The 26688-nt window shown below is 42.8% G+C and overlaps 1 protein-coding gene across 2 annotated transcripts in view; it reads right to left on the bottom strand.

The window, feature by feature from the left end:
• Positions 1-15812: 15812 nt before the first annotated feature.
• PLCG1 (phospholipase C gamma 1) overlaps positions 15813-26688 on the bottom strand; it is a 165656-nt gene continuing 154780 nt past the window's right edge. For both annotated transcript variants that reach the window (XM_073555356.1, XM_073555355.1), the window contains exon 32: positions 15813-25646. In XM_073555356.1, the coding sequence (XP_073411457.1) occupies positions 25604-25646 (43 nt within the window). In that variant the 3' untranslated portion in view covers positions 15813-25603. The remainder of the gene's footprint in view (positions 25647-26688) is intronic.

The raw sequence follows: 26688 nt of genomic DNA, 5'->3' as shown, positions 1-26688 counted from the left end.
TCTATAACACACTGCTGACCAATAAGTGTAACATGAAAACTTGAATAATACAGGTGTATGCACTGACCTCCATTTCTCCCTTTTCTAATGGCTCTTGGCAACCAGAATTTTGTAATGTGTAAAGACTAGCAAATGTTTTGGGCTATCGTCAAAATAACCAAACTGCAAGGTAGTTTATGCAGAGTATTTGTAAAAAGAGAATTGGGCACCAGTTGCTGAAATCAAGCAATGTTCACTGGTTCGCACCTCAATATGCCTCCTTAGGATTGCTGTAGGGGTGGTGCACTCACATAGGTAACATCAAGGTAAATCATTAGAAATTGAGAGAATTGGAGCACTCGCCCAGATCTTCCTTGATGTGCAATTTTATTCCATGGTAAAACATGACATCAAACCACATTAAAGTGCGGAGTGCAGGTAGCAAGGGAGCTATGCAGATAAGAGAGCCTAATGGAACGGACATGGCCTCTTGGATTAGTCATTCGTTTACCATGGGTCCCCAGCTAGCTTTTAAACATGTGTTTTCTGTGAAATACCAAAGCATGTGAGTAAAGGCCCCGTCACACTAAGCGATCTCGCTAGCGAGATCGCTGATTTTGTGACACATCAGCGATCTCGCCAGCGAGATCGCTGTGTGTGACGGGGATCAGCGACCGGCCCCCCTGCCGGTTATCGCTGATAGTGCTCGAGCGGCCTGGGCCATTTTTCAATCACTGGTCTCCCGCTGCCCAGCGTGCATCGCTGCGTGTGGCAGCGAGAGACCAGCGATCAGTGATGCTGGTTGCTAATGTAAACGTCGGGTATCCAGGAGCCGCGGCTCCTGGATACCCGCTGTTTACCTTGGCAACTGGTGTACACGCTGGTTTCCAAGGTAAACGTTGGGTATCCAGGAGTCGCGCGGCTCCTGATACCCGACGTTTACATTAGAAACCAGCTTGTTTGCTGGTCCTGATCGCAGGGGCTGTCTAATGATATGCTAACGATCCCATCATGTTGGATTGTTGGTGGGATCGCTGGGACATCGTTTAGTGTGACAGGGCCTAAAAACTTATCAGCCTGAAATGAGGGAGCAAGACTGATTGATGCTGCCCTTAAACTGGATAGTAGATTATTGCAAAGTGTTTGTAAGGGCGAGACTGTCCTCTAATGGTCAGTTTTCGGTGTTTGCTCAGTATATGAAACTAACATAACTGTAAAATATTGTATTCACTAGGATTCAGTTGTATCTCTAAAGCAGTGTATTTGGTTTGTTTCATTAAAAAAAAGTTCTTCTCAAAATCATAAGTGATCCCATATCCATCGCATAAGAGATTGCACACAGACTGCTGGGATCCCCCAACGATCCTGAATATGGGCCTTTGCAAAGCCCTGTTCATTAGTTTGTCCACTACTTTATCATTGATGACCTATCCTGTCTGATTGGTGGGGATAACAGACCACGCCCAATCAGCTGTCCTCGATGGCAGCTGGAACTGCTCGATTGCGGAGCTGGTCTGTCTTATGATAGAGGCTGAGGCAGGGTACTGCTCATCCGCTTCCTGTTCAGATCAGTAGGGGCCAGATGTGCAGTACTCTGCACGGACTGGCCGGCACCTTTCCTGACCTGAGCATGACCGTGTTATGGATTACTATGCAGCTGTCAAGCTCAGGTCAGGAGAGCCAACAGCCAGTGCGAGTTTTACCATGCGATTCTTGCACGAGAAATACGGCAGTGTGTTTCTGCCCTTAGTCAAAGTTATCTGCGCACACAAATCTCCATGGGTGCCCAAACTCATGCACTGGCCCATTTTCCTTTTTGTAATGTTTGAAATGTAAAAAATTACTATATGTTTTTTGCGTAAAATACAAAGGAAGTGTCCTCTTTAACTTTAGGCCTTTTAGAGATAGGTAGGAAGGTACTGGTTTTCTTTTGCAAAAAAAAAAAAATTTGGTAAGCCAAATAAATTTATAACTAATGCTTTAGAAAAGTGTACGCCGCAGTGGTAGTGCAAAAGAAAGATTAGTGCTTAGTAACTTTATAGGCAGGGCATTAGTGTGGTGAACGTCGCTCATTTTTTTTTTTTTTTTTACATCTCATTTTTCTTTTCATTTTTATCTTAATTTTTCGTTTTTACTTGTTTTCCTCTACTTCTCATATTAAATAGTACCTTTTACACAAACCCCGCACCTTACACATTTAAAAGTACCACTTATACACACATTCCCAGTGTTTTGAAGAATAAAATAAAAATGGCCAATTTGCCAAGAAGACGCTATTCACCAGAGGAGGCATACGCTTTCTTTGCCTCCAACACTGAGTGAGAAAGATCCCACAATCCTCTAGTTTTCATCATCTGGTGAGATCAGGGCCGGTTTTAGGCAAAGCGGGGCCCTAGGCAAAGTTTAAAATGGGGCCCCAAATGCTAACATATTACACATCACAAAAGCATTTTGGTTGTATTTACATGCGCTGAGTTCAGGCCGCTAAATGAGTGTGATCGACAATATTGAAGAAGTCATTCAACACTTGTTTCCTGGCCTCTTTCCACCGTCTGAGAAAGAATGATGGGAACAGAACGATCACTAAGGGTGCATGCACACGTTGTGTTTTTTTGCTGCAGATCCGCAGCAGTTTTTATGCGGTTTACAGTACCATGTAAACCTATGGAAAACCAAATCCGCCATGCACATGCTGCGCAAAATTCAGCACTGATTTGCTGCGGTCTATTTTCCGCAGCATGTTACTTTTTTACGGAACTGCAGCTGCAGTGTACGTTCCAAAACATACAAATCAATCAATCTCATCCGCACTGACTAACCACACTAGAACCTGCATCAAATCCGCTGTACACATGCTAGGAATCCGCAGGAAAAATGCATGTGTTTTACCGTGTGGTTTCTGCCAAGGGATATGGATTCTCTGCAGAAAAAGGCCGCAGACTAATCCGCAACGTGTGCACACACCCTAGCAGGTCACCATACAGTATCATGTTATCAGCAGCACATCTACAGTTTACACCCCATAGTCCTCCATATAATATAATGTGCCCCATAGTCCTCCATATCGTATAATACAGTCCTCCATATAATATAATACACTCCTCATACCCCTCCATATAGTAAAATACACAGCTCAGTCCTCCATATAGTATAATACACTCCTCATAGTTCTCCATATAGTATAATGCACCGCCATAGTCACCCATGTAGTACAATTCACTTCCCATAGCATAATGCACCCCATAGTTCTTCATATAATGTATTCCCCATAGTTCTCAATACAATATAATGTAGCCCACATATACTATAATGCAGTCACCCCATAGAATATAATGCAGCCCCCCTCTTATAGTATAATGCAGCCACCCCTTAGAGATTGCAGCCACTCCACAGAATATAATGTGACCCCCCCATTGAATATAATGCAGCCCCACCCCCCATATAGTATAATGCAGCCCCTCCATAGAATATATGGAAACCCCCTCATAGGATATAATGCAGCCCCTTATATAGTATAATGTAGCCCCTCCATAGAATGCAATGTAGCCCTCCTCATATAGTATAATGCAGTCCCCATAGAATATAATAAAGATAATACAGCCCCCCATAGAATATAATACAGCCCACCTCCCCATAGAATATAATGTACCCCCCATATTATATAACACAGCCTCCCTCTATAGAATATAATGTAAAATGTACCCCCCATGGTATACAACACAGCCGCATAGTATATAGCCCAGCACCACATGGTATACAGCACAGCATGGTATATAGCCCACCATGGTATACAGTCTGTATACCATGCTGGGCTGTATAATACAGCCTAGCATGGTATAATACAGCCCAGCATAGTATATAGCCCCCCCAGCATGGTATAATACAGCCCAGCATGGTATATAGCTCCCCAGAATGGTATAATACAGCCCAGCATGGTATATAGCCCCCCCAGAATAGTATAATACAGCCCAGCATGGAATATAGCCCCCCCAGAATGGTATAATACAGCCCAGCATGGTATATAGCCCCCCCCCCCAGAATGGTATAATACAGCCCAGCAAAGTAAATAGCCCCCCAGAATGGTATAATACAGCCCAGCATGGTATATAGCCCCCCCAGAATGGTATAATACTGCCCAGCATGGTATATAGCCCCCCAAATGGTATAATACAGCTCAGCATGGTATATAGCCCCCCCAGAATGGTGTAATGCAGCCCAGCATGGTATGATACAGCCTAGCATGGTATATAGTCCCCCCAGCATGGCCCCACAGTCCAGTACTCACACTGATTAAAAAAAACAAAAAACAACACTCCACCTCCTCGTGCCTGCACTGCTGGCTGCTCCTGTCTCCTCCTGCTCTGTCTGGCACACAGTGAGAGCGCGATGACGTCATTGCGCCCCCGCTGTGTCAGAGGCAGAGCGGGGAATGATGGGAGAGAGAGCGTCAGCTGATGCTCTCTCCTCCATCATTGCCTCCTTTAATGCGGCGGCGGGGGGAGTCGGCGCTCGGGGCAGGCGGGCCCCCCTGCCTGACAGGGGCCCCATAGCGGCGGCATGATGTGCCGCTAGCTGGGGGCCCCTGGAGGAGCGGGGGCCCTAGGCAGCTGCCTGGTCTGCCTGCCCCTAACGCCGGCCCTGGGTGAGGTGGGACCCCCAGCAAGGCGCCCCTAGGACACATGCAACCCCTACAGCAATCAATCAAATATGGACTCCACCCCCCCAACTATTCTGGGTTTTTTTTTATCAAATTTCATGGGCAGTTCAGGAATCCAGTTTGATGTTATAGGACTCACTGAAATTTACTTTTTCCGCGAGGAAATAATAAATCTTATGGTGGCCCAGACAAATGTATATGCCCATCAATTTTTCACTCAAAATCCCACATCATCATACGGCAAATGGATCCCTGTAAATGCAGCAGAGATGATGACATTTTGGGGCAATGTGCTGCATATGGGCATAGTCAGAAAAACCAGAGCTTTGGCAATACCGGAGTACTGATATACTCTACAGCACACCAGTATTCCATATGGCCAGGACAAGGACGCGATTTGAAGCGATCCAAATATTTTTGCATTATAGTGATAGTGCACAGTGTCCTCCCCGAGACGATCCTAACTTTGAAATGACAAAAGACTGACTGGCACATCCAAGCTAGTGTGAATAGGTGCATACCAGGAGCAGCTACCTCCATATACAATATACAAAAAGGTTGCACTCTATCATGCTAAAGTATGTCAATGTGAAATAAATGAAATTTGAATACTTCATATATTTCACATTGACATGCTTTAGCATGATAGAGTGCAACTTTTTTTTGTATACAATCCTAAGGCTGGAGACAAATTTTAATGCAGGAGAGTCGGACAAATGAAAAGCGAGTGTCATGCGGTTTTTATGCGAGTACAATCCAATTTTTCACATCTAGCATCCGATTTACATCAGAATGCAGTGCGATTGCTATCTGATTGTAATGAGATTTTAACAGGAGCTTTTACATACAGCAATTCTCTATGTCATTTACACATCATTTTCCAAACAAAATATTCTTCAAAACACAGACATTATATATATTTAGATAGAAGAAAAGCCGGTAATTCATATGCGGTGTACAGTGAAATCACACTGGCAGATTAGAAAAGAATATATACAAATAGAGAATATATATATATTCTGTCAGTGACACACACATGTATATGTATTTATATTGCAGAGAGAGATATATAAAAGAATAGCCTGTAATTCATTTGCCGGCTCACTGCAGGAGCCCACAGGCTAGGAGAGATGGATTACATACAGTAAATCCATATAGAATAGGTAGATATATACAGTCATGGCCAAAAGTATTGACACCCCTGCAATTCTGTCAGATAATATTCAGTTTCTTCCTGAAAATGATTGCAAACACAAATTCTTTGGTATTATTATCTTCATTTAATTTGTCTTAAATGAAAAAACACAAAAGAGAATGAAGCAAAAAGCAAAACATTGATCATTTCACACAAAACTCCAAAAATGGGCCGGACAAAAGTATTGGCACCCTCAGCCTAATTCTTGGTTGCACAACCTTTAGCCAAAATAACTGCGACCAACCGCTTCCGGTAACCATCAATGAGTTTCTTACAATGTTCAGCTGGAATTTTAGACCATTCTTCTTTGGCAAACTACTCCAGGTCCCTGATATTTGAAGGGTGCCTTCTCCAAACTGCCATTTTTAGATCTCTCCACAGGTGTTCTATGGGATTCAGGTCTGGACTCATTGCCGGCCACCTTAGAAGTCTCCAGTGCTTTCTCTCAAACCATTTTCTAGTGCTTTTTGAAGTGTGTTTTGGGTTATTGTCATGCTGGAAGACCTATGACCTCTGAGGTAGACCCAGCTTTCTCACACTGGGCCCTAAATTATGCTGCAAAATTTGTTGGTAGTCTTCTGACTTCATAATGCCATGCACACGGTCAAGCAGTCCAGTGCCAGAGGCAGCAAAGCAACCCCAAAACATCAGGGAACCTCCGCCATGTTTGACTGTAGGGACCGTGTACTTTTCTTTGAATGCCTCTGTTTTCTCCTGTAAACTTTATGTTGATGCTTTTGCCCTAAAAGCTCTACTTTTGTCTTATCTGACCAAAGAACATTCTTCCAAAATGTTTTAGGCTTTTTCAGGTAAGTTTTGGCAAACTCCAGCCTGGCTTTTTTATGTCTCGGGGTAAGAAGTGGAGTCTTCCTGGGTCTCCTACCATACAGTCCCTTTTCATTCAGATGCCGACGGATAGTACGGGTTGACACCGTTGTACCCTTGGACTGCAGGGCAGCTTGAACTTGTTTGGATGTTAGTGGAGGTTCTTTATCCAACATCCGCACAATCTTGCGTTGAAATCTCTTGTCAATTTTTCTTTTCCGGCCACATCTAGGGAGGTTAGCCACAGTGCCATGGGCTTTAAACTTCTTGATGACACTGCGCATGGTAGACACAGGAACATTCAGGTCTTTGGAGATGGACTTGTAGCCTTGAGATTGCTCATGCTTCCTCATAATTTGGTTTCTCAAGTCTTCAGACAGTTCTTTGGTCTTCTTTCTTTTCTCCATGCTCAATGTGGTACACACAAGGACACAGGACAGAGGTTGAGTCAACTTTAATCCATGTCAACTGGCTGCAAGTGTGATTTAGTTATTGCCAACACCTGTTAGGTGCCACAGGTAAGTTACAGGTGCTGTTAATTACACAAATTAGAGAAGCATCACATGATTTTTCGCACAGTGCCAATACTTTTGTCCACCCTCTTTTTTATGTTTGGTGTGGAATTATATCCAATTTGGCTTTAAGACAATTCTTTTTGTGTTTTTTCATTTAAGACAAATTAAATGAAGATAATAATACCAAAGAATTTGTGTTTGCAATCATTTTCAGGAAGAAACTGAGTATTATCTGCCAGAATTGCAGGGGTGTCAATACTTTTGTCCATGACTGTACATGTCAGTGACAAATACAATTAGTATAGTGTGTGTGTGCAAAATTCTGGACATGTGTTTAATTAATAAATGATTATTTCACAGAACAAATGGTGTGGGGTCCCCCTATAATTAAACCCCCCCCCCCCCCTTTAAAACATCACCTCTCAGCCACCCTAGGAAAGGCGTATTCTGGCACATAGCCTTGCTCATCCCACTGCCCTGGGGTATCCCACAGTGGCATATGGGGTAATAGTTGGGGGGTTGATGTCACCTTTCAGAGGTTAGTAATGGAGAGGAAGCAATAAGACACCCCTATTACTCATCCCATATAGTTAAATTACATTGTTAGCAAGGCCGAAAAAAGACGTTTGTCCATCCAGTTCAGCCCATATTCCGTTAGAATAAATCCCCAGATCTACGTCCTTCTAAAGAACCTAATAACTGTAATATGCAATATTGTTACGCTTCAGGAAAACATCCAGGCCTCTCTTGAACCCCTGCGACTGAGATCGCCATCACAATCTCCTCAGGCAAGGAATTCCAGATTTTCACTGCCCTAACAGTAAAGATTCCTCTTCTATTATTTAGCCGGTTTCGCACCTCTTCTTGGGTTAGATTGGTGACCCTTAATATAGGGTTTTGTTTGTCTCTCAGCATTTCACCTAGCATTTCATTTTCCACCGTGAATACAGTGGAGAAGGTGTTTAATAGAATCATAAGGGACCTCCTGGGCCATCTGGTCCAACCCCCTGCTCAAAGCAGGATTCGCTAAATCATCCCAGTCATATGTCTGTCTAATATATTAGCCTTTTCCTCGTCATCTACACCCAATCTTTCCTCACAATTTTTTAAGGGGCCTACACTTTCAATCCATGCAAAGCCCTCGTTCTCCTGTAATAAATATGAAATAAAAAAACAATAATATACCATACCTTTCCATTGTTGTATCCCACGCCGTAATCCAGATCTAGGGAATATACATTTTTCAACCCGGACGGTGCTAAGATGCGACTGTCCTGGCTGAAAACTGCTGGTGAATGGAGATGCTGCCAGCGCGGCCTCAGTGACTAGCGGTGACGTCCTTGACTCTGCACTCCCTCACAGCCTGACCTGTGCTGAACTCAAGCGTGGGAAAATGCCAGTTAATTTTCCAACGCTCAAGACCAGCACGGGTCAGGCTGGGAGGGTGGCGCAGCATCAGTGATGTCACTGCTATTCACTGAAGCTGTTCTCGCAGCCAGGCTGAACTGCTGTGACCTCAGGACCTTGGGAAAATGCCAGTGTTGAGATCACAGCAGTTCATGCTCAGTGTCGTCATAGATCAGATCACCGTGAGAATTTAATCGACTTTAACATTCAAGTTACCCCTCAGGGTTAAATCGAGACAGATGTTTATCGGAAACCAACTGCCACAAACACCTGATTTTTGGAAGAACGGAAACGGGATTGCATAGTGCTTGCGCCATCTCCATGTCGGCTGTGGTGTGCTTGCAATCCTGCGCCGTGTATCTGAAGATCTTTCCTGGACGCGGGGTTAGTGACGCATGCGCCGTCTGCTGGGACGTCTCCGCAGACACTTGTACAAGCGATGTTAAGTCAAAGGGTGTCATGGCACTAAGTATACTTCCCATGCACACCATTGTTGGGGACTCTTTATAAGGCCATCAAATCCTTCCCCCAACAAGACCTCTGAAGAAGTCCAAATGAAACGAGCGTTGAGACGATGGGGACGTGTGTCACTTCACATCTACCTTAGTAAGTACTCTCTTAGGCTGTCTTTTAGCCACTGCCTGTTTCTACGACTGCGCTGTCACTTTGGTTCACTGCGTTTGCACATCACATTTTTCCCATTGTAAGGCCATGTGCACACGATGCAGATTTGCAGCGGATTTTACCGCACAGAAACATTGCATATCCGCATTGTGATGTACAGTAGCCTTAAAATCAATGGAAAAAAAAAAAACGCTGTGCAGACGCTGCGGATTTTTCCGTGGTACATAATCCACAGCATGTTACTTCTTTTGTGCGGTTTTCCATCTCCCCTGTCACCAAATCTGCAGGGGGAAAACCGCAATGGAAAACCGCACGAAAACCACATGAAAAATGGAAGAAATCCGCAGGAAAAATGCAGGTCATTTGACCTGCGGATTTCTTCCATTCTGCGCGGAAAAATCCGCAGGGCTAAAAAGTCCGTCTGCACTCAGCTTAAGAGCTACTTTTTATATGAGCCATTTTCTTTATTTCCAAGACTGGGATTTAAGCAATACTGTTTCATTGATGTTTATGCATATATTTATGGATATATGCATCTTTAAGCACTATGACCAAATGGTTTTGTGACCCTATTTATTAAGCTGCTAGATGGTGGCCCGATTCTAACGCATCGGGTATTCTAGAATATGGCCAGCGGGAGACCGACGTTCAAAAGATGGTCCAGGACGACCCGTAGAAGCGCTTAGGTAGCGCGAAATGGCCGTTGTCAGCTAATTCGCACTCTTTTTTTGTCACGATCCCGACTTGACATGTAACATGTGTCAATAAAGCAGCAATAACATTATCCCGATGAGTGCGACCTTTTTTCTTCATGGAATTCAAGAGTTGATTACTACGAGGTCAAGCACCCGGGAGTCTTGGTGTATTCCTCCTGCCGGCCTTATACCACCAGTGAAGGTACCGTAACAGCGGTGCCGTCCGCTTTCTCTCATATTGAGCATATTTATGGATATATGCATCTTTAGGCACTATGACCAAATGGTTTTGTGACCCTATTTATTAAGCTGCTAGATGGTGGCCCGATTCTAACGCATTGGGTATTCTAGAATATGGCCAGCGGGTGACCGACGTTCAAAAGATGGTCCAGGACGATCCACCACGATCAGCGATCTCACTACGGGGGCCTGGTCACTGCTGCGTGTCACACTGAGGCTAAGTACCCACTTTGCAGAAATGCTGCTGAAATTTCCGCAACTCCCGCTGTGGGAAAAACGAATGCGAATTTTTCGTGTGCGGAATTCAAGTACATTCCAAGCAATTTGAAGCATCGCTTGGAATGTGATTGACAGGTTGGTCACACTTGTCAAGCATAGTGTTTGACAATTGTGATCAACTTTTTACTATTGATGCTGCCTATGCAGCATCAATAGTAAAAGATAGAATGTAAAAAATAATAAAAAAAATTTTAAAAAAAGGTTATTCTCACCTTACGATGGCCCCCGATCTCTCCACGCTCCCGGCATCTTCCGGTCCCAGTAATGCTCATCAGCGGTCTTTCGCGCAAAGCATTAAGGGGACCGGAAGATGCCGGCGTGTGGTGAGAGGAGGGAAAGACTCCAGGGGCCGTTGGAAGGTGAGTATATCACTTTTTTATTTTAAACCTACTTTTTACAGGTTTATGGTACCCAGGGCATGGAGGAGAGTCTCCTCCGGACCCTGGGTACCATCCGCACATTGAGCGCTGCACCGGTCATCTCCCGGCTGCGTCGCCGCTGACCTCCGTGCGGCAGGAGATGACCCGCGGCAACCGTCGGGAGATCAGCAGCTAGCGCCGCAGATCTCCCGACGGTAGCGTGCGTCATTCAAATGCCGCGCCAATTCACGGCCGGCTGCGACCAATCAGCGATGCGGGATTTCCGTTACAAACAGACAGAATTAGACAATTATATAGTAGATATTTACTGTTAGGTTACAATGATGTGCACTTTGTACTTTATAAGGTAACTTGTGCCTCTGCAATCTTGTGTCCAGCAGTCTTTTTACGTTCTATCATGTTTACTTTATGCTATTTGCTTGAATAAGATTTTTATTTTAAGGATTATACCCTCCTTCTCTTAGTGTTCACTGGTTACCGTAATATAGTAATGTCCCCATCATGGTTACCATAATATAGTAAAGTTCCCATCCTTGTAGCCATCTTATAGTAATGTCCCCATCCTGGTTACTATCATACAGGATTGTCCCCATCCTGGTAGCCACCATATAATAATGTCCCCATCCTGTCAACAGGGCAGAAAAGTAAGCCTGCTCAGGAGCACGATGCCGTGGAGCCTGTGAAGCAAGCAGGAGGGCGGCATCACAAGAATATGGGAGGCCCCGGACCTGCGACACCCATCGGACTAGACCGCCCCGCAGGTGAGTATAGTAAAACGTATTTTTATTATCTTTCAGGTCGGATCAGGGCTTATATACAGCATTATAGAATGTTGTAGATAAGCCCTGAAAGGCAGTGGCCGCATCTTATATTGGCCAAAACAGCTGACAGGTTCCCTTTAAGGCCAGATGAGTTTGCTGGCCAATCAAGCACAGTGATACTGTTGTTTTTAAACCAGGTATTGGTAATTTTGGCAGTGTGGACAGGTGCCAAGTCCTGCTGGAGAATGAAATTTCCATCTAGAAAAAGCTTTGACTTTGGTCTTGATAAAACACAGTGGACCTACACCAGCAGATGGCATGGCTCCCCAAACCATCACTGATTGTGGAAACTTCACATTAGACCTCAAGCACCTTGGATTGTGTGCCTCTCCACTCTTCCTCCAGACTCTGGGACCTTGATTTCCAAATGAAATGCAAAATGTACTTTCATCTGAAAATAACACCTTGGACCACTGAGTAACAGTCCAGTTCTTTTTCTCTTTGGCCCAGGTAAGATGCTTCTGGCATTGCATATTGGTCATGAGTGGCTTGACACAAGGAATGCGACTCTTGTAGCCCATGTCCTGGATACGTCTGTGTGTGGTGGCTCTTGAAGCAATGACTCCAGCAGCAGTCCACTCCTTGTGAATCGCCACCAAATTTTGAATGGCCTTTTCTTAACAATCCTGTCAAGGCTGCAGTTATCCCGGTTGCTTGTACACCTTTCTCTACCACACTTTTTCCTTCCACTCAACTTTCCTTTAATATGTTGGATACAGTCAGATTCTTTAGCAATGAACTTTTGTGGCTTACCCTCCTTGTGGAGTGTGTCAATGACTGCCTTCTGAACATCTGTCAAGTCAGCAGTCTTCCCCATGATTGTGCAGAATCTGAAACAGACTAAGGGACCTTTTAAATGCTTAGGAAGCCTTTGCAGGTGTTTTTGTTAATTATTCTAATTTACTGAGATGATGACTTCTGGATTTTCATTGATTGTAAGCCATAATCATAAACCAACTCTTGGAATAGATCACTCTGTTTGTAATGACTCTATATAATCACTTGTATTAAATGTTTATTAGACACAGTCGGCAGTAAAGGCAGAACTTATAGAGGGAGGACCATGAGCTCCCTTGCTGCAGTAGTTTAGGTAGGATAAAAGACATCAAAGGGAGCATGCTTAGAAGCGATCACGCATGTAACATCTATGTAATATTTATTTTTATGTTGCTGCCTGGAAACTGTTAACAAGTTAGCGCCACCTGATTCATACTATAAATATGTGTTTAATATTTTAAAAGTATGATCCCATGTGGTGAAGAGCAAAAACCACATCCACATACGATGACCGGTGGCCACATGAATTTGATGGCAATTCATTTGTTTTACTTCTCACTGCATGTGGCTGCTGCTATGTGGGACCCTACCCTAAAGGGGATGTCAAGCCAGATGAAAAGATGTCATATGGTTCTGTTTCAAATGGATTAAAGGGAATCTGTTAGTAACTTTTTCTATGTAATCTGAGGTCAGTATGAGTTAGGGGCTAAGACACAGATTTCAGGGATGTGCCTCTTATTAGACTATGTGCTATTTCAATACAATTAATGTTTTATCACTAGGAGATTATCACTGCCTGGACTACAGCTCATGTGCTTCCTGGTCCAACCACACCTCCTAATCTGATAAGCAGCTGTCAATAGACAATGAATAGAGAAAGCTGTAGTGTGGGCAGGGTTAACTTTCAGAGACCGGTTACATCTAAAAATTCTGTCACAACTGCTGCACCCAGTAATCTAAGGAACACAAACACATCTACATTATGCTGCTCTCAGATGAGGTAGCAAAAACCTGCTGACAGATTCCCTTTAAACTAACAATTTGATTATTACTGTTCTGATGTTTCAAGATCAGTTGGGGTCCAGGGTTCAGGAATCTTTTTCCATGGCCATGACTGGTACTTTGCTTGAAGGAGGTCAGCTATTTTGCTTAGTTCATTTGATAAGTCAGCCCCATTTTCTTTTACGCTGATGCCACATAGCTATTCATACAGGAGGGGGGAGAAAGCCGTCTCTGGTATTGCACAAAGATGAAAGTGGAGTTTTCTGAACCGCAGACCACCACCTGTTATACTGATTAACCCCATAGTGATCGCCAATGCACATTAAACCGGCGGCCGCTAAGGGTACTTATTCCCTCATCGCTGTTTTAAAACGGCGATCAGGAATATGGCTGTAGCGGCTGTAGTGTCCCCCAGAGACGGAAAATCTCCAGTCTTGACTACCAGGGGTATCCGAGACCCCGAAGAACATGATCAGGGCCGGATTTTTCTGGTGCCCGATGATTTGTTCGCCGTTATTCAGTGACCCAAAAAAATGATTTGTGTCTCTTCTGACATGATATATGTTAGAGGAGGAATGATGAACCCTCACCTGTGACACCCTGGTACCTCCACCATCCTCAGTCCCTTCTGATCCATGCCCTGGCCCTTCATCTCCCTGGAAAAAAAAACCCAGCAGGCTCACGCACAGTAGGCCCGCCAAGTTCTAACGGCCGGTACTTGGCAACAATAGTAAATTTTTCCTGTTGGTTCCTTTCGATCACTGTAATATGTTTCCAAAATTGTGCCGATGTAAAGTAGACAAGTGGGAAATGTTAATAAATAACTTATGTGACATCTCTCTCTGATTTAAGGGCATAAGAATTATAAGTTTGAAATTTGGCAAAAATTTCACAAATTTCTGTTTTTCACAAATAAATGCTGTTGCATGATACAATGGATAATATGCATATGATTTAATCCTACAGTATTGTGGGGGAGAAAAAAAAATCTTAACCAAAGTGTTGCAGGCAGCGGCATCTATCAGTGCCACCTGTGTGACAAATGTTCATTTTTTTCCCCACACAATAATCTATGCTTTACGTAAACTAGGGGGCAGGTTAGTGAGGGATCAGTAACCTGTCATAAGTCCATAAGGAAGAATATGTAAGTAGAGCACCATAAAGGACCCCTCACAGACCGCCCCAAAACACAAGCATATCATTAACTGAAAACTGCAAATAAAGATTAAACAACCACAAGACGGATTTCATCAACCCAGGTATCATTTTAATCAGTATAACGACACCAACTTGACTGTGTCTGTAGTTTACTGAGCAAAATCCTGCTGACAGGTTCCCTTTAAATACCATTTACTAAATCCAGTGTCTAAGATATTTAGATGGCGGACGTCACAGTTCATAGGTCAACAAGGTAGGTCAGCATTTAGCATTGTAGCTTTGCAGCACTAGGGTCCTGGGTTTATATCCCCCCCCAAAGACAACATTTGCAAAGAGTTTGTATGTTCTCCCCGAGTTTGCGTGGGTTTCCTCCAGGTACTTCAGTTTTGTCTCACATTACAAAGACATACTGATAGGGAATCTAGGTTGTGAGTCCCAATAGGGACAGCAACAACAATATCTGTCAAGTGCTGTGGAATATGATTGCACGACACAGTATAAGTAAGCATAAATTGTTTAGAGTAGGGCACATCACTTTTGTTATTTACTGATGGCAAAACATTTGGTTATTTTCCTGCAGTTAAAGAATTATTTCTTAAAGGAAAACTTGATTTTTTTTTTAATGATCTTGGATACCTTGCTGATCACTAGTGGTCAAGTCTGAGCAGAGAGAACCCCAGCAATCCCAACATATCAGGGCTCTGCAGTCCTGTCCTGAAGCATGCATGGCTACCGCTCCATTCCTTGTCTGTGGGAATGCCGGAAGAAGCTCAGCACTGTAGTTGGTGGCAGTTCCTTAGACGATGAATGGATCAGAGGCCAAACATGCACACCCGCTGCTCCATTCAGGACAGGGCAGAGCAGAGCTACTGCGCCCCCGTCTCAAGGCTCAAAAGCCCTTAGGGTTTGCTAGGGGTCCCAGCAATCAGCAAGTTATCCCCTATACTATTCGATGCATACAGGGGGCTTGTGGATGAAAAGTGTTTCCATTACCATGGGAGCAGAAGAGTCGGATTAGGAGACAGGCGCTGACCCATCACTGACATCATCTGTGCTCCAAGTGCGTACATTCTGATTTCAGTGCAACAGAGAACAGGCAGACTGAGGAAAGGCAGCGGTTTGGAAGCCTCTTACATGCAATTTTGTTTCCCTTAGAATGAAGACAAATTCCCTCAAAGTGATTTTAAAAGTTTCATAACTTTCCATGCTGGACAAAATATACGTGAAGTACACATCAAAATATTGCAAAAAAAACACAGACAGTTTATAAATATGTGCTTTATTACTAACATAGTGACGTTTAATCCAGCTTTTGCCAGATTTGAAATGATAAATAATTTGCTGTACATTAGCCATTTCTTTACAAATACAAGGAAGTCAATGGTCAAGAATAGTGACTTTAGGTCAGAATGTGCCTTATGCAAACATGGATGCTTTGTATCAGATGTCTGGCCCCTGCAAAATAATAGCCCTAAATCGACAATACTTAGTGCATCACATTTTGAGGATTTCCATGTGAAAAATGTGTCACTATACCGGATACATCAGGTACATTAGTGGCATGTATACAGACAGCAAACTCGTTGCAGAAACTTTGCCACTAGGTCTGCAACAAATGTCGGGTCTGAGCATACCTTAATACAGTAGTGTTCAAAATAATAGCAGTCCAATATGACTAATTGAGAGTAATTGAAAGGGGATGTGTTCAATATAATAGCAGTGTGGAGTTGAATTAGTGAGGTCAAGCATTCTGTGAAGATACAGGTGCGAGTCAGGTGGCCCTTATTTAAGGGTGAAGCCAGGACATGTTGTACATGCATTTCTCCTTGAAAGCCTGAGAGATATGGGTCATTCGAGACATTGTTCAGAAGAACAGCGTACTTTGATTAAAAAGAGGATTGGGAAACTTATAAAGAAGTGCAGACAATGATAGGCTGTTCAGCTAAAATGATCTCCAGTGCCTTAAAATGTAAAGCCAAACCAGAGAGACGTGGAAGAAAATGGAAGACTACCATTTGAATGGATGGAAGAATGGCCAGAATGGCAAAGGCTCAGCCAATGATCAGCTCCAGGATGACCAAAGACAGTCTCAAGTTTCCTGGGAGTAGAGTTGAGCGAATATCTTCGGTTTCCTGCTTACTCGGCAAGCTATAGCGGAAACCCAGTTTCCGGGATCACGCCAGCTGAACAGCTGATCGGCGCCGCAGCTGCATGTGTCGTGGCTGTGTCACTGTCACAGCACATGCATGGACAGCCCAACACACAGGCTTCTCCATGCATGTGCTGTGACACAGCCGCAAACACATGCAGCAGTGGTGGCGGCGATCATCTGTTCAGCAGACGCGATACAGGAAGTCGGGTTCCCACTGTCGCTTTTTCGGCAAGCACGAAAAACCGGGGGTCCGAAGATATTCGCTTAACTCTACCTGTGAGTACTGCGACAGTTAGACGCCTGTGTGAAGCTAACCTCTTAGCAAGGAGTCCCTGCAAAGTCACACTGTTTAAAAAAAAAAAAAAAGCAAACCAAAAAAACCACATGTACTGAAGCGGATACAATTTGCCAAAGAACACATCAACTGGCCTAATGAGAAATGGAGAAACATTTTGACTGATAAAAGTAAAATTGTTCTTTTTGGGTCCAAGGGCCGCAGACAGTTCATCAGACGACCGCCAAACTCTGCATTCAAGACACAATAAACTCTGAAGACAGTGAAGCATGGTGGTGCAAGCATCATGATATGGGCATGTTATTAAAATACTACCGTATATATTAAAATACTTGAAGAGGTCATGTTGCCTTACGCTGAAGAGGATATGCCCTCGAAATGGGTGTTTCAACAAGATAACAACCCTAAACACACCAGTAAACGAGCAAAATCTTGGTTCCATTCCAACAAAATTGAGGTTATGGAGTGGCCGGCCCAATCCCCAGACCTTAATCCAATAGGACACTTGTGGGGTGACATCAAAAATTCTGTTTGAGGCAAAGCCAACAAATGCCAAATAATTGTGGGATGTAGTCCAAGAATCCTAGGCTGGAATAACAGTTTACAGCTGCCAGAAGTTGGTTAACTCTATGCAACATAGATGTGAAGCAGTTTTAAAAAATAGTAGTGTCTTCATTTGTCTTTACAAACTCACAATATGCACTTTTATTTTGAGGATTTAGCATTCCTGGGAATCACTAACCTAATATTTAGTTGTATACCCACAGTTTTGGACCAGCCCAATGTTCTTTTTTGTTATTTTCTGCAAAGCAGTTAAAAATTATACACATTTCTCTTTAGGTTTTGAATTAGAAAACAGTGTGCAATGTTCCCAATGCACGGAAATAAAAACTAGCAGAAAGATTTTGATTAACTCATGTTTTTGAACACACTGCTATTATTTTGAACACCACTGTATATGTCTGCTTCCAATTTTACCAATCGGATCACTCACTTGAAACCAGTAACATAATTGAGGTACTGATTCCTAATACGAGCACTTTACTATTTGTTTAGTTCATGGACACAATCTGTCCACATCGTTATGAAAAGTTCCGAATATGAATGGGGTTGCAGAAATCCATATCCTTGTGGCAAAATGGAATGGATTTTCAGTTCAAAAACTTATGCAGCAAATCTTATTTGTATTCTTAGCGCACCCTTTAGAATTGGGTGGATTGATGTGCGGGACTTCGGTCCATCGGCAAGGTCAGTAGTCTCTAGCCACCGAATTGGAACCCCTTACCTTTCGGGATCCTTGGTTTTTGATTACCTGGGCTGGTGTGCGGCTTGATGCACAGAAGACATTGCAGCAGCTCGGCTAATAATCAAAAGCTGTGTCTGGGATCCTGGAAGGCAAGAGATTTGCGAGCCTCCCATCCGGTGGCCAGAGACTACTGACCTGGCCGATGGGTCAGAGTCCTGGTGAACTCTAGTACCTTTTTTATGGAAATGCTGTGAATTTTCTGTGCTGATTTGTACTTCAAAAATCCGCTGTGGAATACAAGTAATTGGCAAATTCGCAAGATTTGAAAAAATCTTATCTACATCAAAAAATACTACTGTTGTGGATCATTTTGTAAAATAAAAAAAGCCATCATTCCTCTGCCTCTCCTGTCCAAGGCTTTCCTGGTCTCGCTCCTAGATCCTGTTTACTGTTCTCCCCCGATGATGGGTTTTGTTAGCACTTGACCACTATAGCCAATCAAGCGATGAAATGGTCACGTGTCATGTGCCAGAAAAAAAAACAAATGAGAGAGAACCGCAGGGGACGAGTAAAGTCTTGGCACAAGAACGGTAGAAGATTTATAAAGGAGAGTGTACAGTTTTTAGTTATTTTATTACAGTAAGTTTTCTTTAACAGCTGCATCTGTACAATACATCAAAATGTGTGGTCACTGCTTAGAAAAAGCAATTGGCGACATTCACCCGCATAGCCTGAGCAAGATCATACAATTGCCCATTGCAACCAATCAGAATACAGCTTGTATGTTTTCAGATCAGCTACGATGTAATTGGTTGCAATGGGCAGCAAGGATAGTTATTCTGAAGAGAGTTTTGATAAATGAGGTCTTAGTTTCACAAGCAGTTATAAGCAGTCTGGCTCTTTTTGGGGAGTAAGTTCTATTGCATCCATATTAATTCACCAGTAAGTGAACACACATTTATAGTAAAATCAATGGCGTCCAATGCGGTCAAATCCCCGCCATCAACAGAGCATCTTTCAGTTTCATCGGCATCCGATCACTATTGTTTTCCAAGAGTCTGAGACGTTCAGAGACAGCAAGCATCTCTTCCATCGTGCACAGGAGGGAACTGGCTCTTTGTGCCAGACCGGTCGCTAACAATCCATCACTATTCACAAGGAGTGTCTGCCATACAAGAAGTAGGAGGCAGATATAAAACTCCAACTAATATTCCAGGATTACGGCCCATTTAAAAGGGCTGATTTCAGGCCATTAGTCCACCACATATCGACTATTAACAAGTCATTCACTGCTCATTTACTGGCTGGTTTAGACTGGCTTACAAAAATGATGGAAACAGAATGAATGCCTTTATGATCGTCCCATACAATATCATGAGATCAGCAGTGCAGCTCCTGTTGTAATGTGTGATGTGCTGCAGATAATGAATCCCTATCCTATCCTGGTTAAAATAATCAAACCACCCAACAAATTAACATTTTCCTCATAGATGTGAATACTTTGTGATACCTTTATTGGCCAATCAGAAATGTTTGCAGCTTTCAGAGCACAGAGGCTCCTTCTTCAGGTTCGATTACAAATGAATGAATAAGAAAAAGGCACAACATTTAATACTACAGTAAGACATTTGTTCATGAGGTGGGAGGTGTGATGCCTCCTAAAGATAAGCCAAGGAAATCAAATTAGGCATTTTCTTACAAATGGAGAGGCAGTGGGAGTGAACCCCGACATGAGCATCCTAAGGAAAATTGGTGCTGGTCTCCAACCTATATTCCACGGAGACCAAAAACTGAAAGAAATATCCCCAGAACTAGCACTTCTCTCCTATAAACAGCCCGCTAATTTAAGGAATCTCCTTGTCAGAAGTGTCCTCACATCACCATCAATGACTGGCACATTCCCATGTAACAATAAAAAATGCAAAACTTGTACCCACATATACCTTGTTATTATGCTTTTGCTTATAGAGCTTTAGCAAAAATTAAGATACCACCACATCAAATCCCTGTCATGGGCAGCCCAATCTCCAGACCTGAACACGATTGAAAACCTCTGGAATGTAATCAAGAGGAAGATGGATAGTCACAAGCCATCAAACAAAGAAGAACTGCTTAAATTTTTGTACCAGGAGTGGCACAAGATCACCCAAAAGCAGTGTGAAAGACTGGTGGAAAGCATGCCAAGATGCATGAAAGCTGTGATTAAAAATCATGGTTATTCCACAAAATATTGATTTCTGAACACTTCCTGAGTTAAAACATTAGTATTGTTTCTAAATGATTATGAACTTGTTTTCTTAGCATTATTTGAGGTCTGCAAGCACTGCATTTTTTTGTTATTTTGACCTTTTCTCAATTTTCTGAAAATAAATACAAAATTTAGTGCTTGGAAATTCAGAGACATGTTGTTAGTAGTTTATAGAATAAAAGAGCAATTTACATTTTACTCAAAAATATACCTATAAAGAGAAAAATCAGACAAACTGAACATTTGAAAGTGGTCTCTTAATTTTTGCCAGAGCTGTATAGCGTTATCCTATTCCGCAGTGCTTTACATACATTATCATCACTGTCCCCAATGGGGCTCACAAATTCCATATCAGTATGTCTTTGGAGTGTGAGAGATAACCGGAGTACCTGGAGGACGGAAACCCATTACCCACAAATACAGTCCGCATACCCAACACAAATCAGAACTATAAGGTCATGGACTTCTTTTCATGTACATCCTCCAATGTGGTGTGCATGATACAATGTATGAGGCGCCCTGGAAGTATCTATATTGGGGCAGCCATGCAAAAACTACAAACAAGGATGAATTTACACAGACACAACCAGGAATGAAATGGACACGCCTGAGGGAAAACATTTCTGTGGACCTGGACATTGTATGAAGAACTTAAAAGTCTTACTACTAGAAGGTCATTTTAAGGACGACCAAGAGAGAAAAATTTGGGAATTCAAATTGATAAAGATGTTCAATTAGGACCTAATTTAATACCTGGATTTATGACTCACTACATGGACACAATTCACACCTCCACTAGACGGACTCCAGATAACTAAGAACAACATTTTATACCAAAGAGAAAAAGGAGTAATTCAATAACCAAATATAAACTAATATTACACTACATAAGGTCCAAGTAGGCAGCAAAAGCTATACATAAACAAAAACCACTTGAGCACTAAGATAAGAAAAATATAAATAGACAAAATATGTATCAAAATAACAGTTTTTATTAGAGACACCAATCAAGACAAGGTAAAATGAAAAAAACAAGACATGATAAAAAGGGTATATATATGCACATTGCATGAGGTGCTCTGCTTTTAATAGTATATTATACCTTTTTATCATGTCATGTCTTGTTTTCATTTTACAGTGTCTTGTTATTTTGATACATATTTTGTGAATTTATATTTTTGCTTATCTTAGCGCTCAAGTAGTTTTTGTTTAACTAAGAAGAACATTCCCACCGCCTCTCCATTTGTAACAAAATGCCTGATTTGATTTCCTTGGCTTATCTGTGGGAGGCATCACCTCTCCCGCCTCATGAACAAATGTCCTGCTGTAATACCCCTCAATGTTGTGCCTTTTTCTTATTACTTTATTTGCAATCCTGCCTGACGAAGCCTCTGTGGTCTGAAAGCTTACAAACATGAATTATTTTCTGGCTAGCTAAAAAGGTATCACTCCGAGAATACTTTTGTCACGATTGGGCAGAAAGGTATTCACATCGATTTTTCTGGCTAACACTACTACCACAATATAATTTGTTATTGTACTTCCATAGATCAGTAAAGGCCCCGTCACACACAGCGAGATCGCTAGCGAGATCGCTGATGTTGTGACGCATCAGCGATCTCGCCAGCGATCTCGCTGTGTGTGACATGCATTAGCGACCGGCCCCCTCGTCGGGTATCGCTGATCATGCATGAATGTCCTGGGCCATTTTTTGATCTTTGGTCTCCCGCTGGCCAGCGCACATCGCTGCGTGTGGCAGCGGGAGACCAACGATCAGCGAGCTTAGTTACCCGCTATGTACCTTGGATACCTGGGTGCTCACGCTGGGAGCTGGTATCCAAGGTACACAGCGAGTAACTAAGTGACGCTGCTTAGTTACCTGTTATTTACCTTGGATACCAGCGTCCTCGCTGGTGCTGATCGCTGGTGTGTCTGCCTGTTTGACAGCTCACCAGCGATCATGTAACAAGGCACCAGCGATCCTGACAAGGACCTCGTATCATTGTCGAGATCGCTGGTGCATCGTTTAGTGTGACGGCACCCTAAAGGTCCCTTTACATTTAGCGATGCACCAGCGATCCCGACCACGATATGACCCGATCAGGATCGCTGATGCATCGCTAAATGGTCGCTAGTGAGCTGTCACACAGGCAGATCTCACAGCGATGCAGGAGCGATACAGCGGTCGTTACTTACCTTTCAGACGAGGCGATCCTGACGTCCTCCCGTCCGCGTCCACGCGTCGCTCGTCGACGCCAGCAGGAAGCGCCCAACGAGAAATGGAGCTGCGCGATCAGCGTCAGACAGCGGGGGAGCTGGTCGGAGGTCAGTATCACACATAGCGATATTGCTAGCGATATCGCTGCTGCGTCACCAAATCGGTGATGCTTTAGCGATATTGCTAGCGATATAGCTATGTGTAAAACCCCCTTAAGTCTCTTAAACGACACAACAAATCACAATGCGTGAAGGCTGGCAGTGGGGAATGAAACACAGTTTTTGATAAGGAAGCCCAAATCTCAGGAAAATCCATTCAAAGAATAAAAACAAAGCAAACCCATGCCCCATTCACAGTAGCAAATAAAATGGACACAAGATCTGTAAACAGCAGCTTATTGACACTTCAGTTTGCAACATGTAAAAAAAATATAAGCAAAGTGTAAAAACAACGCCGAACCTCAAAGTGACAAAGGGGCTGTTCAGGATTGGAGAATCTTAGCGTCTTGCTTTTAGCCAGCTTTGTCCACGGGTCCGCCCTGGCATTGAATTAAATGGATGTGAGCTGCAAAAGCACTTGCAACCTGAAGACCAAGTTTTTTAGATAAAGGCAGCCAAGTTTTTCACATGCTGAATAGCCCCTTTGAACTAGGCGATAATGATAAGTTGATGAACTAGGCTACAGACAAATATACAAAGGGGTGGGCCAATGCTTTTTTTTTATCTAATTACATACAACTTGTTTAAAGGCTGTGGATACATTGAGTTTAATGTCCATGCACATAGTTGTCCATAGCCTTTAAAGGGAATATATGTCACCAGGTTTTTGCCATTTAATCTAAAAGCTGCAAAATGAATAAACAGAGAGCCTGATTCCAGCACTTACTTGTGTCACTTACTGCACTGTTTGCTGTAGTTTTGATAAATTCATTGTTTTATCAGCAGGTGTACTTCATATTCATTAACTAAGTATAATCCCACCCACACCACTAATTGGCAGCTGTCTGTACACATTGCATAGGCAGAAAGCTGCCTATCAGTGGTGGGGGTGGGGTTATAAAGAGCTCCGCATTCAGAGAACTGGTAGATCTGCAGCAGAAAAAACTGATTTTATCAAAACTACAGCAAGTAGCCCAGTAAGCGATATATTGCTGGAAACGGGGTCTCTGCCTCTACATCTTGCCGCTCTCATATGGGGGTAGTAAAAACCTGGTGAGAGATCCCCTTTAAGATCTCGTTAAAAAACACTGCTTGGTGAAAAGAATATACAATTGATTCTGACTTTCGAATGCAAGTGCTACTGATAATACTGCAAGGTCACAAGGCTCACAGGCATGGTGGATGCCATACCTCCTGAGCCAATCAGAATGGCGTTTAAACTTGCCGTATGAACCTGCCAAAGAGTTAAAAGAAAAACCTGGAAGGTCTATAGGACACTTGGTTAGGGAAATCTGAACGGAAATAAGGCACATGCTCTTTTGAAGATGGAATATTGTGTCTTTTTGTTGCGTAGTTTTGCAGAATTGTCTATTGGGCCCCACAAAACAATAAGGTTGTGGTGCATTTCTATATACACTTACTAAAGCAGGACTGCAAGTTTATAAGGCAGGCACATTGCAACATCCATATTATGGCTACTGCAGCGTTATTATACCAGATTCGGGTCACCATTGCATTCCAACTTAAAACTGGGAGGTCCGTGTATGGCCACAATACCACTATCTAAAAACAGGCATGTCCCCCCTACTTGACATTCAATTTCTGGCCTCCCGAAAAGAAGACTGGCCAAATAATTGGCTGGACATGGGCATGTAAAATATGGCCACACTAACTTAAAAAGACTTTAACCTTAATACTTTTTAAAATTAAAACAAAAACTTAAGATGCTTTGTCATCTAGCATACTTCTAGTCATGTACCCCTTAAAGGGCAATCATGTGTCTCGTTCAGAATAAAATAGCTGTCCACTTGTTTGGGGCCTAAAGTGATGATCTGATTTACAGGCAAAAAACAAAATCTCTCCTTTTAAAAAGCAACATACTTGCTTAATGGGTAAAAGTGGCACAATTATTGGTTTTATTTTTTTGGGTGGGTGTGGGTGGTGGGCAATAGGCTTTTTTCCTGAACGCAGAGAGCCCTCTTTAACCACTATTGGTTTTCTTGAACAGAACAGAAACCTTAACAATGGCTTTCTTGGAATTGTTCAAGCTGCAATGTATGATTGTCCAAATCTGTATAAAATGGCTGGCTTTGTGATGAGAGGTCCAAAAACAATGAGCATGGTGTACAGGAGTCCAACATTCCTATGTAATATGAAATGGAAAACTTGGTGTCATTGCAGCAAGATACCAAATTTTGCTTCCATGGTTCCAAAAGAACTATTGCATTGAGAGGTCAGAGGCCGTGCACACAAAAAAGTAAGAACAAAAATATAATTTGTATCATTCTTGTACTGCTCGAGTCCCTGGAATGTGGCGCAGTGCTGAAAGACCAGGTAATACCTGGAATAATAATACAAAGTATTCCTTAGCTTCTTCTTTGACGGTTTGATAGAAGATGACCAAAGATCAAGCAGAGGCGGTATTCTACTCTGGAAATGGCCTATTGGAAACCCAGTCTTGGAGAGCAGCCATACTAATATACAAGGCATTACATATAGAAAGGGCCCCTACAGGTTGTGCTGCAGATAAATGGTTCCCATGGCGGAAAGATTGAAGACACAAAAGCAAAAATACCCTTTCTGGGGTCATATTAAGTTGTGACACCGAATGTGCAAAAATCAAGCTGCCTGGCAGCAGTGTTCCACATCGAGGCACTGTTTTCCAAAAGGACATTACTAAATATGGATTCTTGTTGCAGAAAGTTATATCAGTCTCCCGTTTACGAGCATCCTTAAAGTCTGTTATCTCCACTCAGACGTGTCTTTCGTGGCACCCTGTAAAGAAAAGAATAGTGAAGTTGAAGCTTTTTAAAGACGCACAGCACCTTTCATGCCATGTTGGGTTTAGAAAATAAAAATTCAGGGCCATCTTTTCTAAAAACTGAGCGTTGTGATGTTCCTCTGTTAATTCCTCCTAGAGAAGAATAAATAGATTGACGTCATGGTGTTACCTGTCAGGGGTGTGTCCCTATACAGTCTGACTGTCCAATCAGAGTAAGTCGTGCCAGACTGGAAAGAAACACCCCTCTGATAAATTGGCGTCATGATTGGCCTTATTTATCGATTTCTAGGAGTAACAACAGAGGAGCGGAAAAGTCCTAAGAATAGATGCCCTACAATTGTCATTTTTAGGTCAAGTATATAGTAAAAGACTGGTCAGGTGAGGTCACAGGTCTTTTTAAAGTATCAATCACATTTACAAAAGTAACACTCTTATTGTAATAAGCTGTGCTTCATCAGCCTTAAGGAGATCTGTACTTTCATTAGAAACCGTAGTAAAAGAAGTGGAAAACATTCCAAGTGTTAACGGAAGGTTTGCCCTTGGTGGATCTTTTCTTTATCGCCTCATTGGGGGACAATGGTAACCATGGCGTATGCTGCTCTCGCTAAGAGGCTGACACTGGGCAAAAAAAAAGAGTTAGCTTCTCCTCAGCAGGGTACACCCACTGATGAACAAACCTCATCAGTTTTAGCTTCGTGTCTGTATGAGGCAGACCTGGATCTGATTCCAGATCAGTTTTTTTTCCTTAGGTCACCTTGTTGTGTTTTATTAATCTTTTCCCTTTGTCTTTCAGGTTACTCTCCTTCAGGATAACAGAGTGTTATGTCTCGCCCAGTTTTCCCAAAAATAAGTAACCAACAGAAAATAGTGTTGCATCCACATTGTACCCTCTCTGGCTTGCGGGGTAGAACCTTACCTTCTGACACTTCAAAAGTGTCTCAGGGTGGTTCGTGGCAGTTGGTCCTTACTTGTTCCCCTCCTCAGCCTACTTCTAAGAGCCGGTCGGGAGGAAGAAGGTTGTGATTGACCACCCCC

This window comes from Dendrobates tinctorius, unplaced genomic scaffold, assembly GCF_039654945.1.
Source record: "Dendrobates tinctorius isolate UK_male_01 unplaced genomic scaffold, ASM3965494v1 ptg000223l, whole genome shotgun sequence".
Taxonomy (NCBI): Eukaryota; Metazoa; Chordata; class Amphibia; order Anura; family Dendrobatidae; genus Dendrobates; species Dendrobates tinctorius.
The sequence above is the reverse complement of the archived record's forward strand: the minus strand, read 5'-3'. Positions and strand labels throughout refer to the sequence as shown.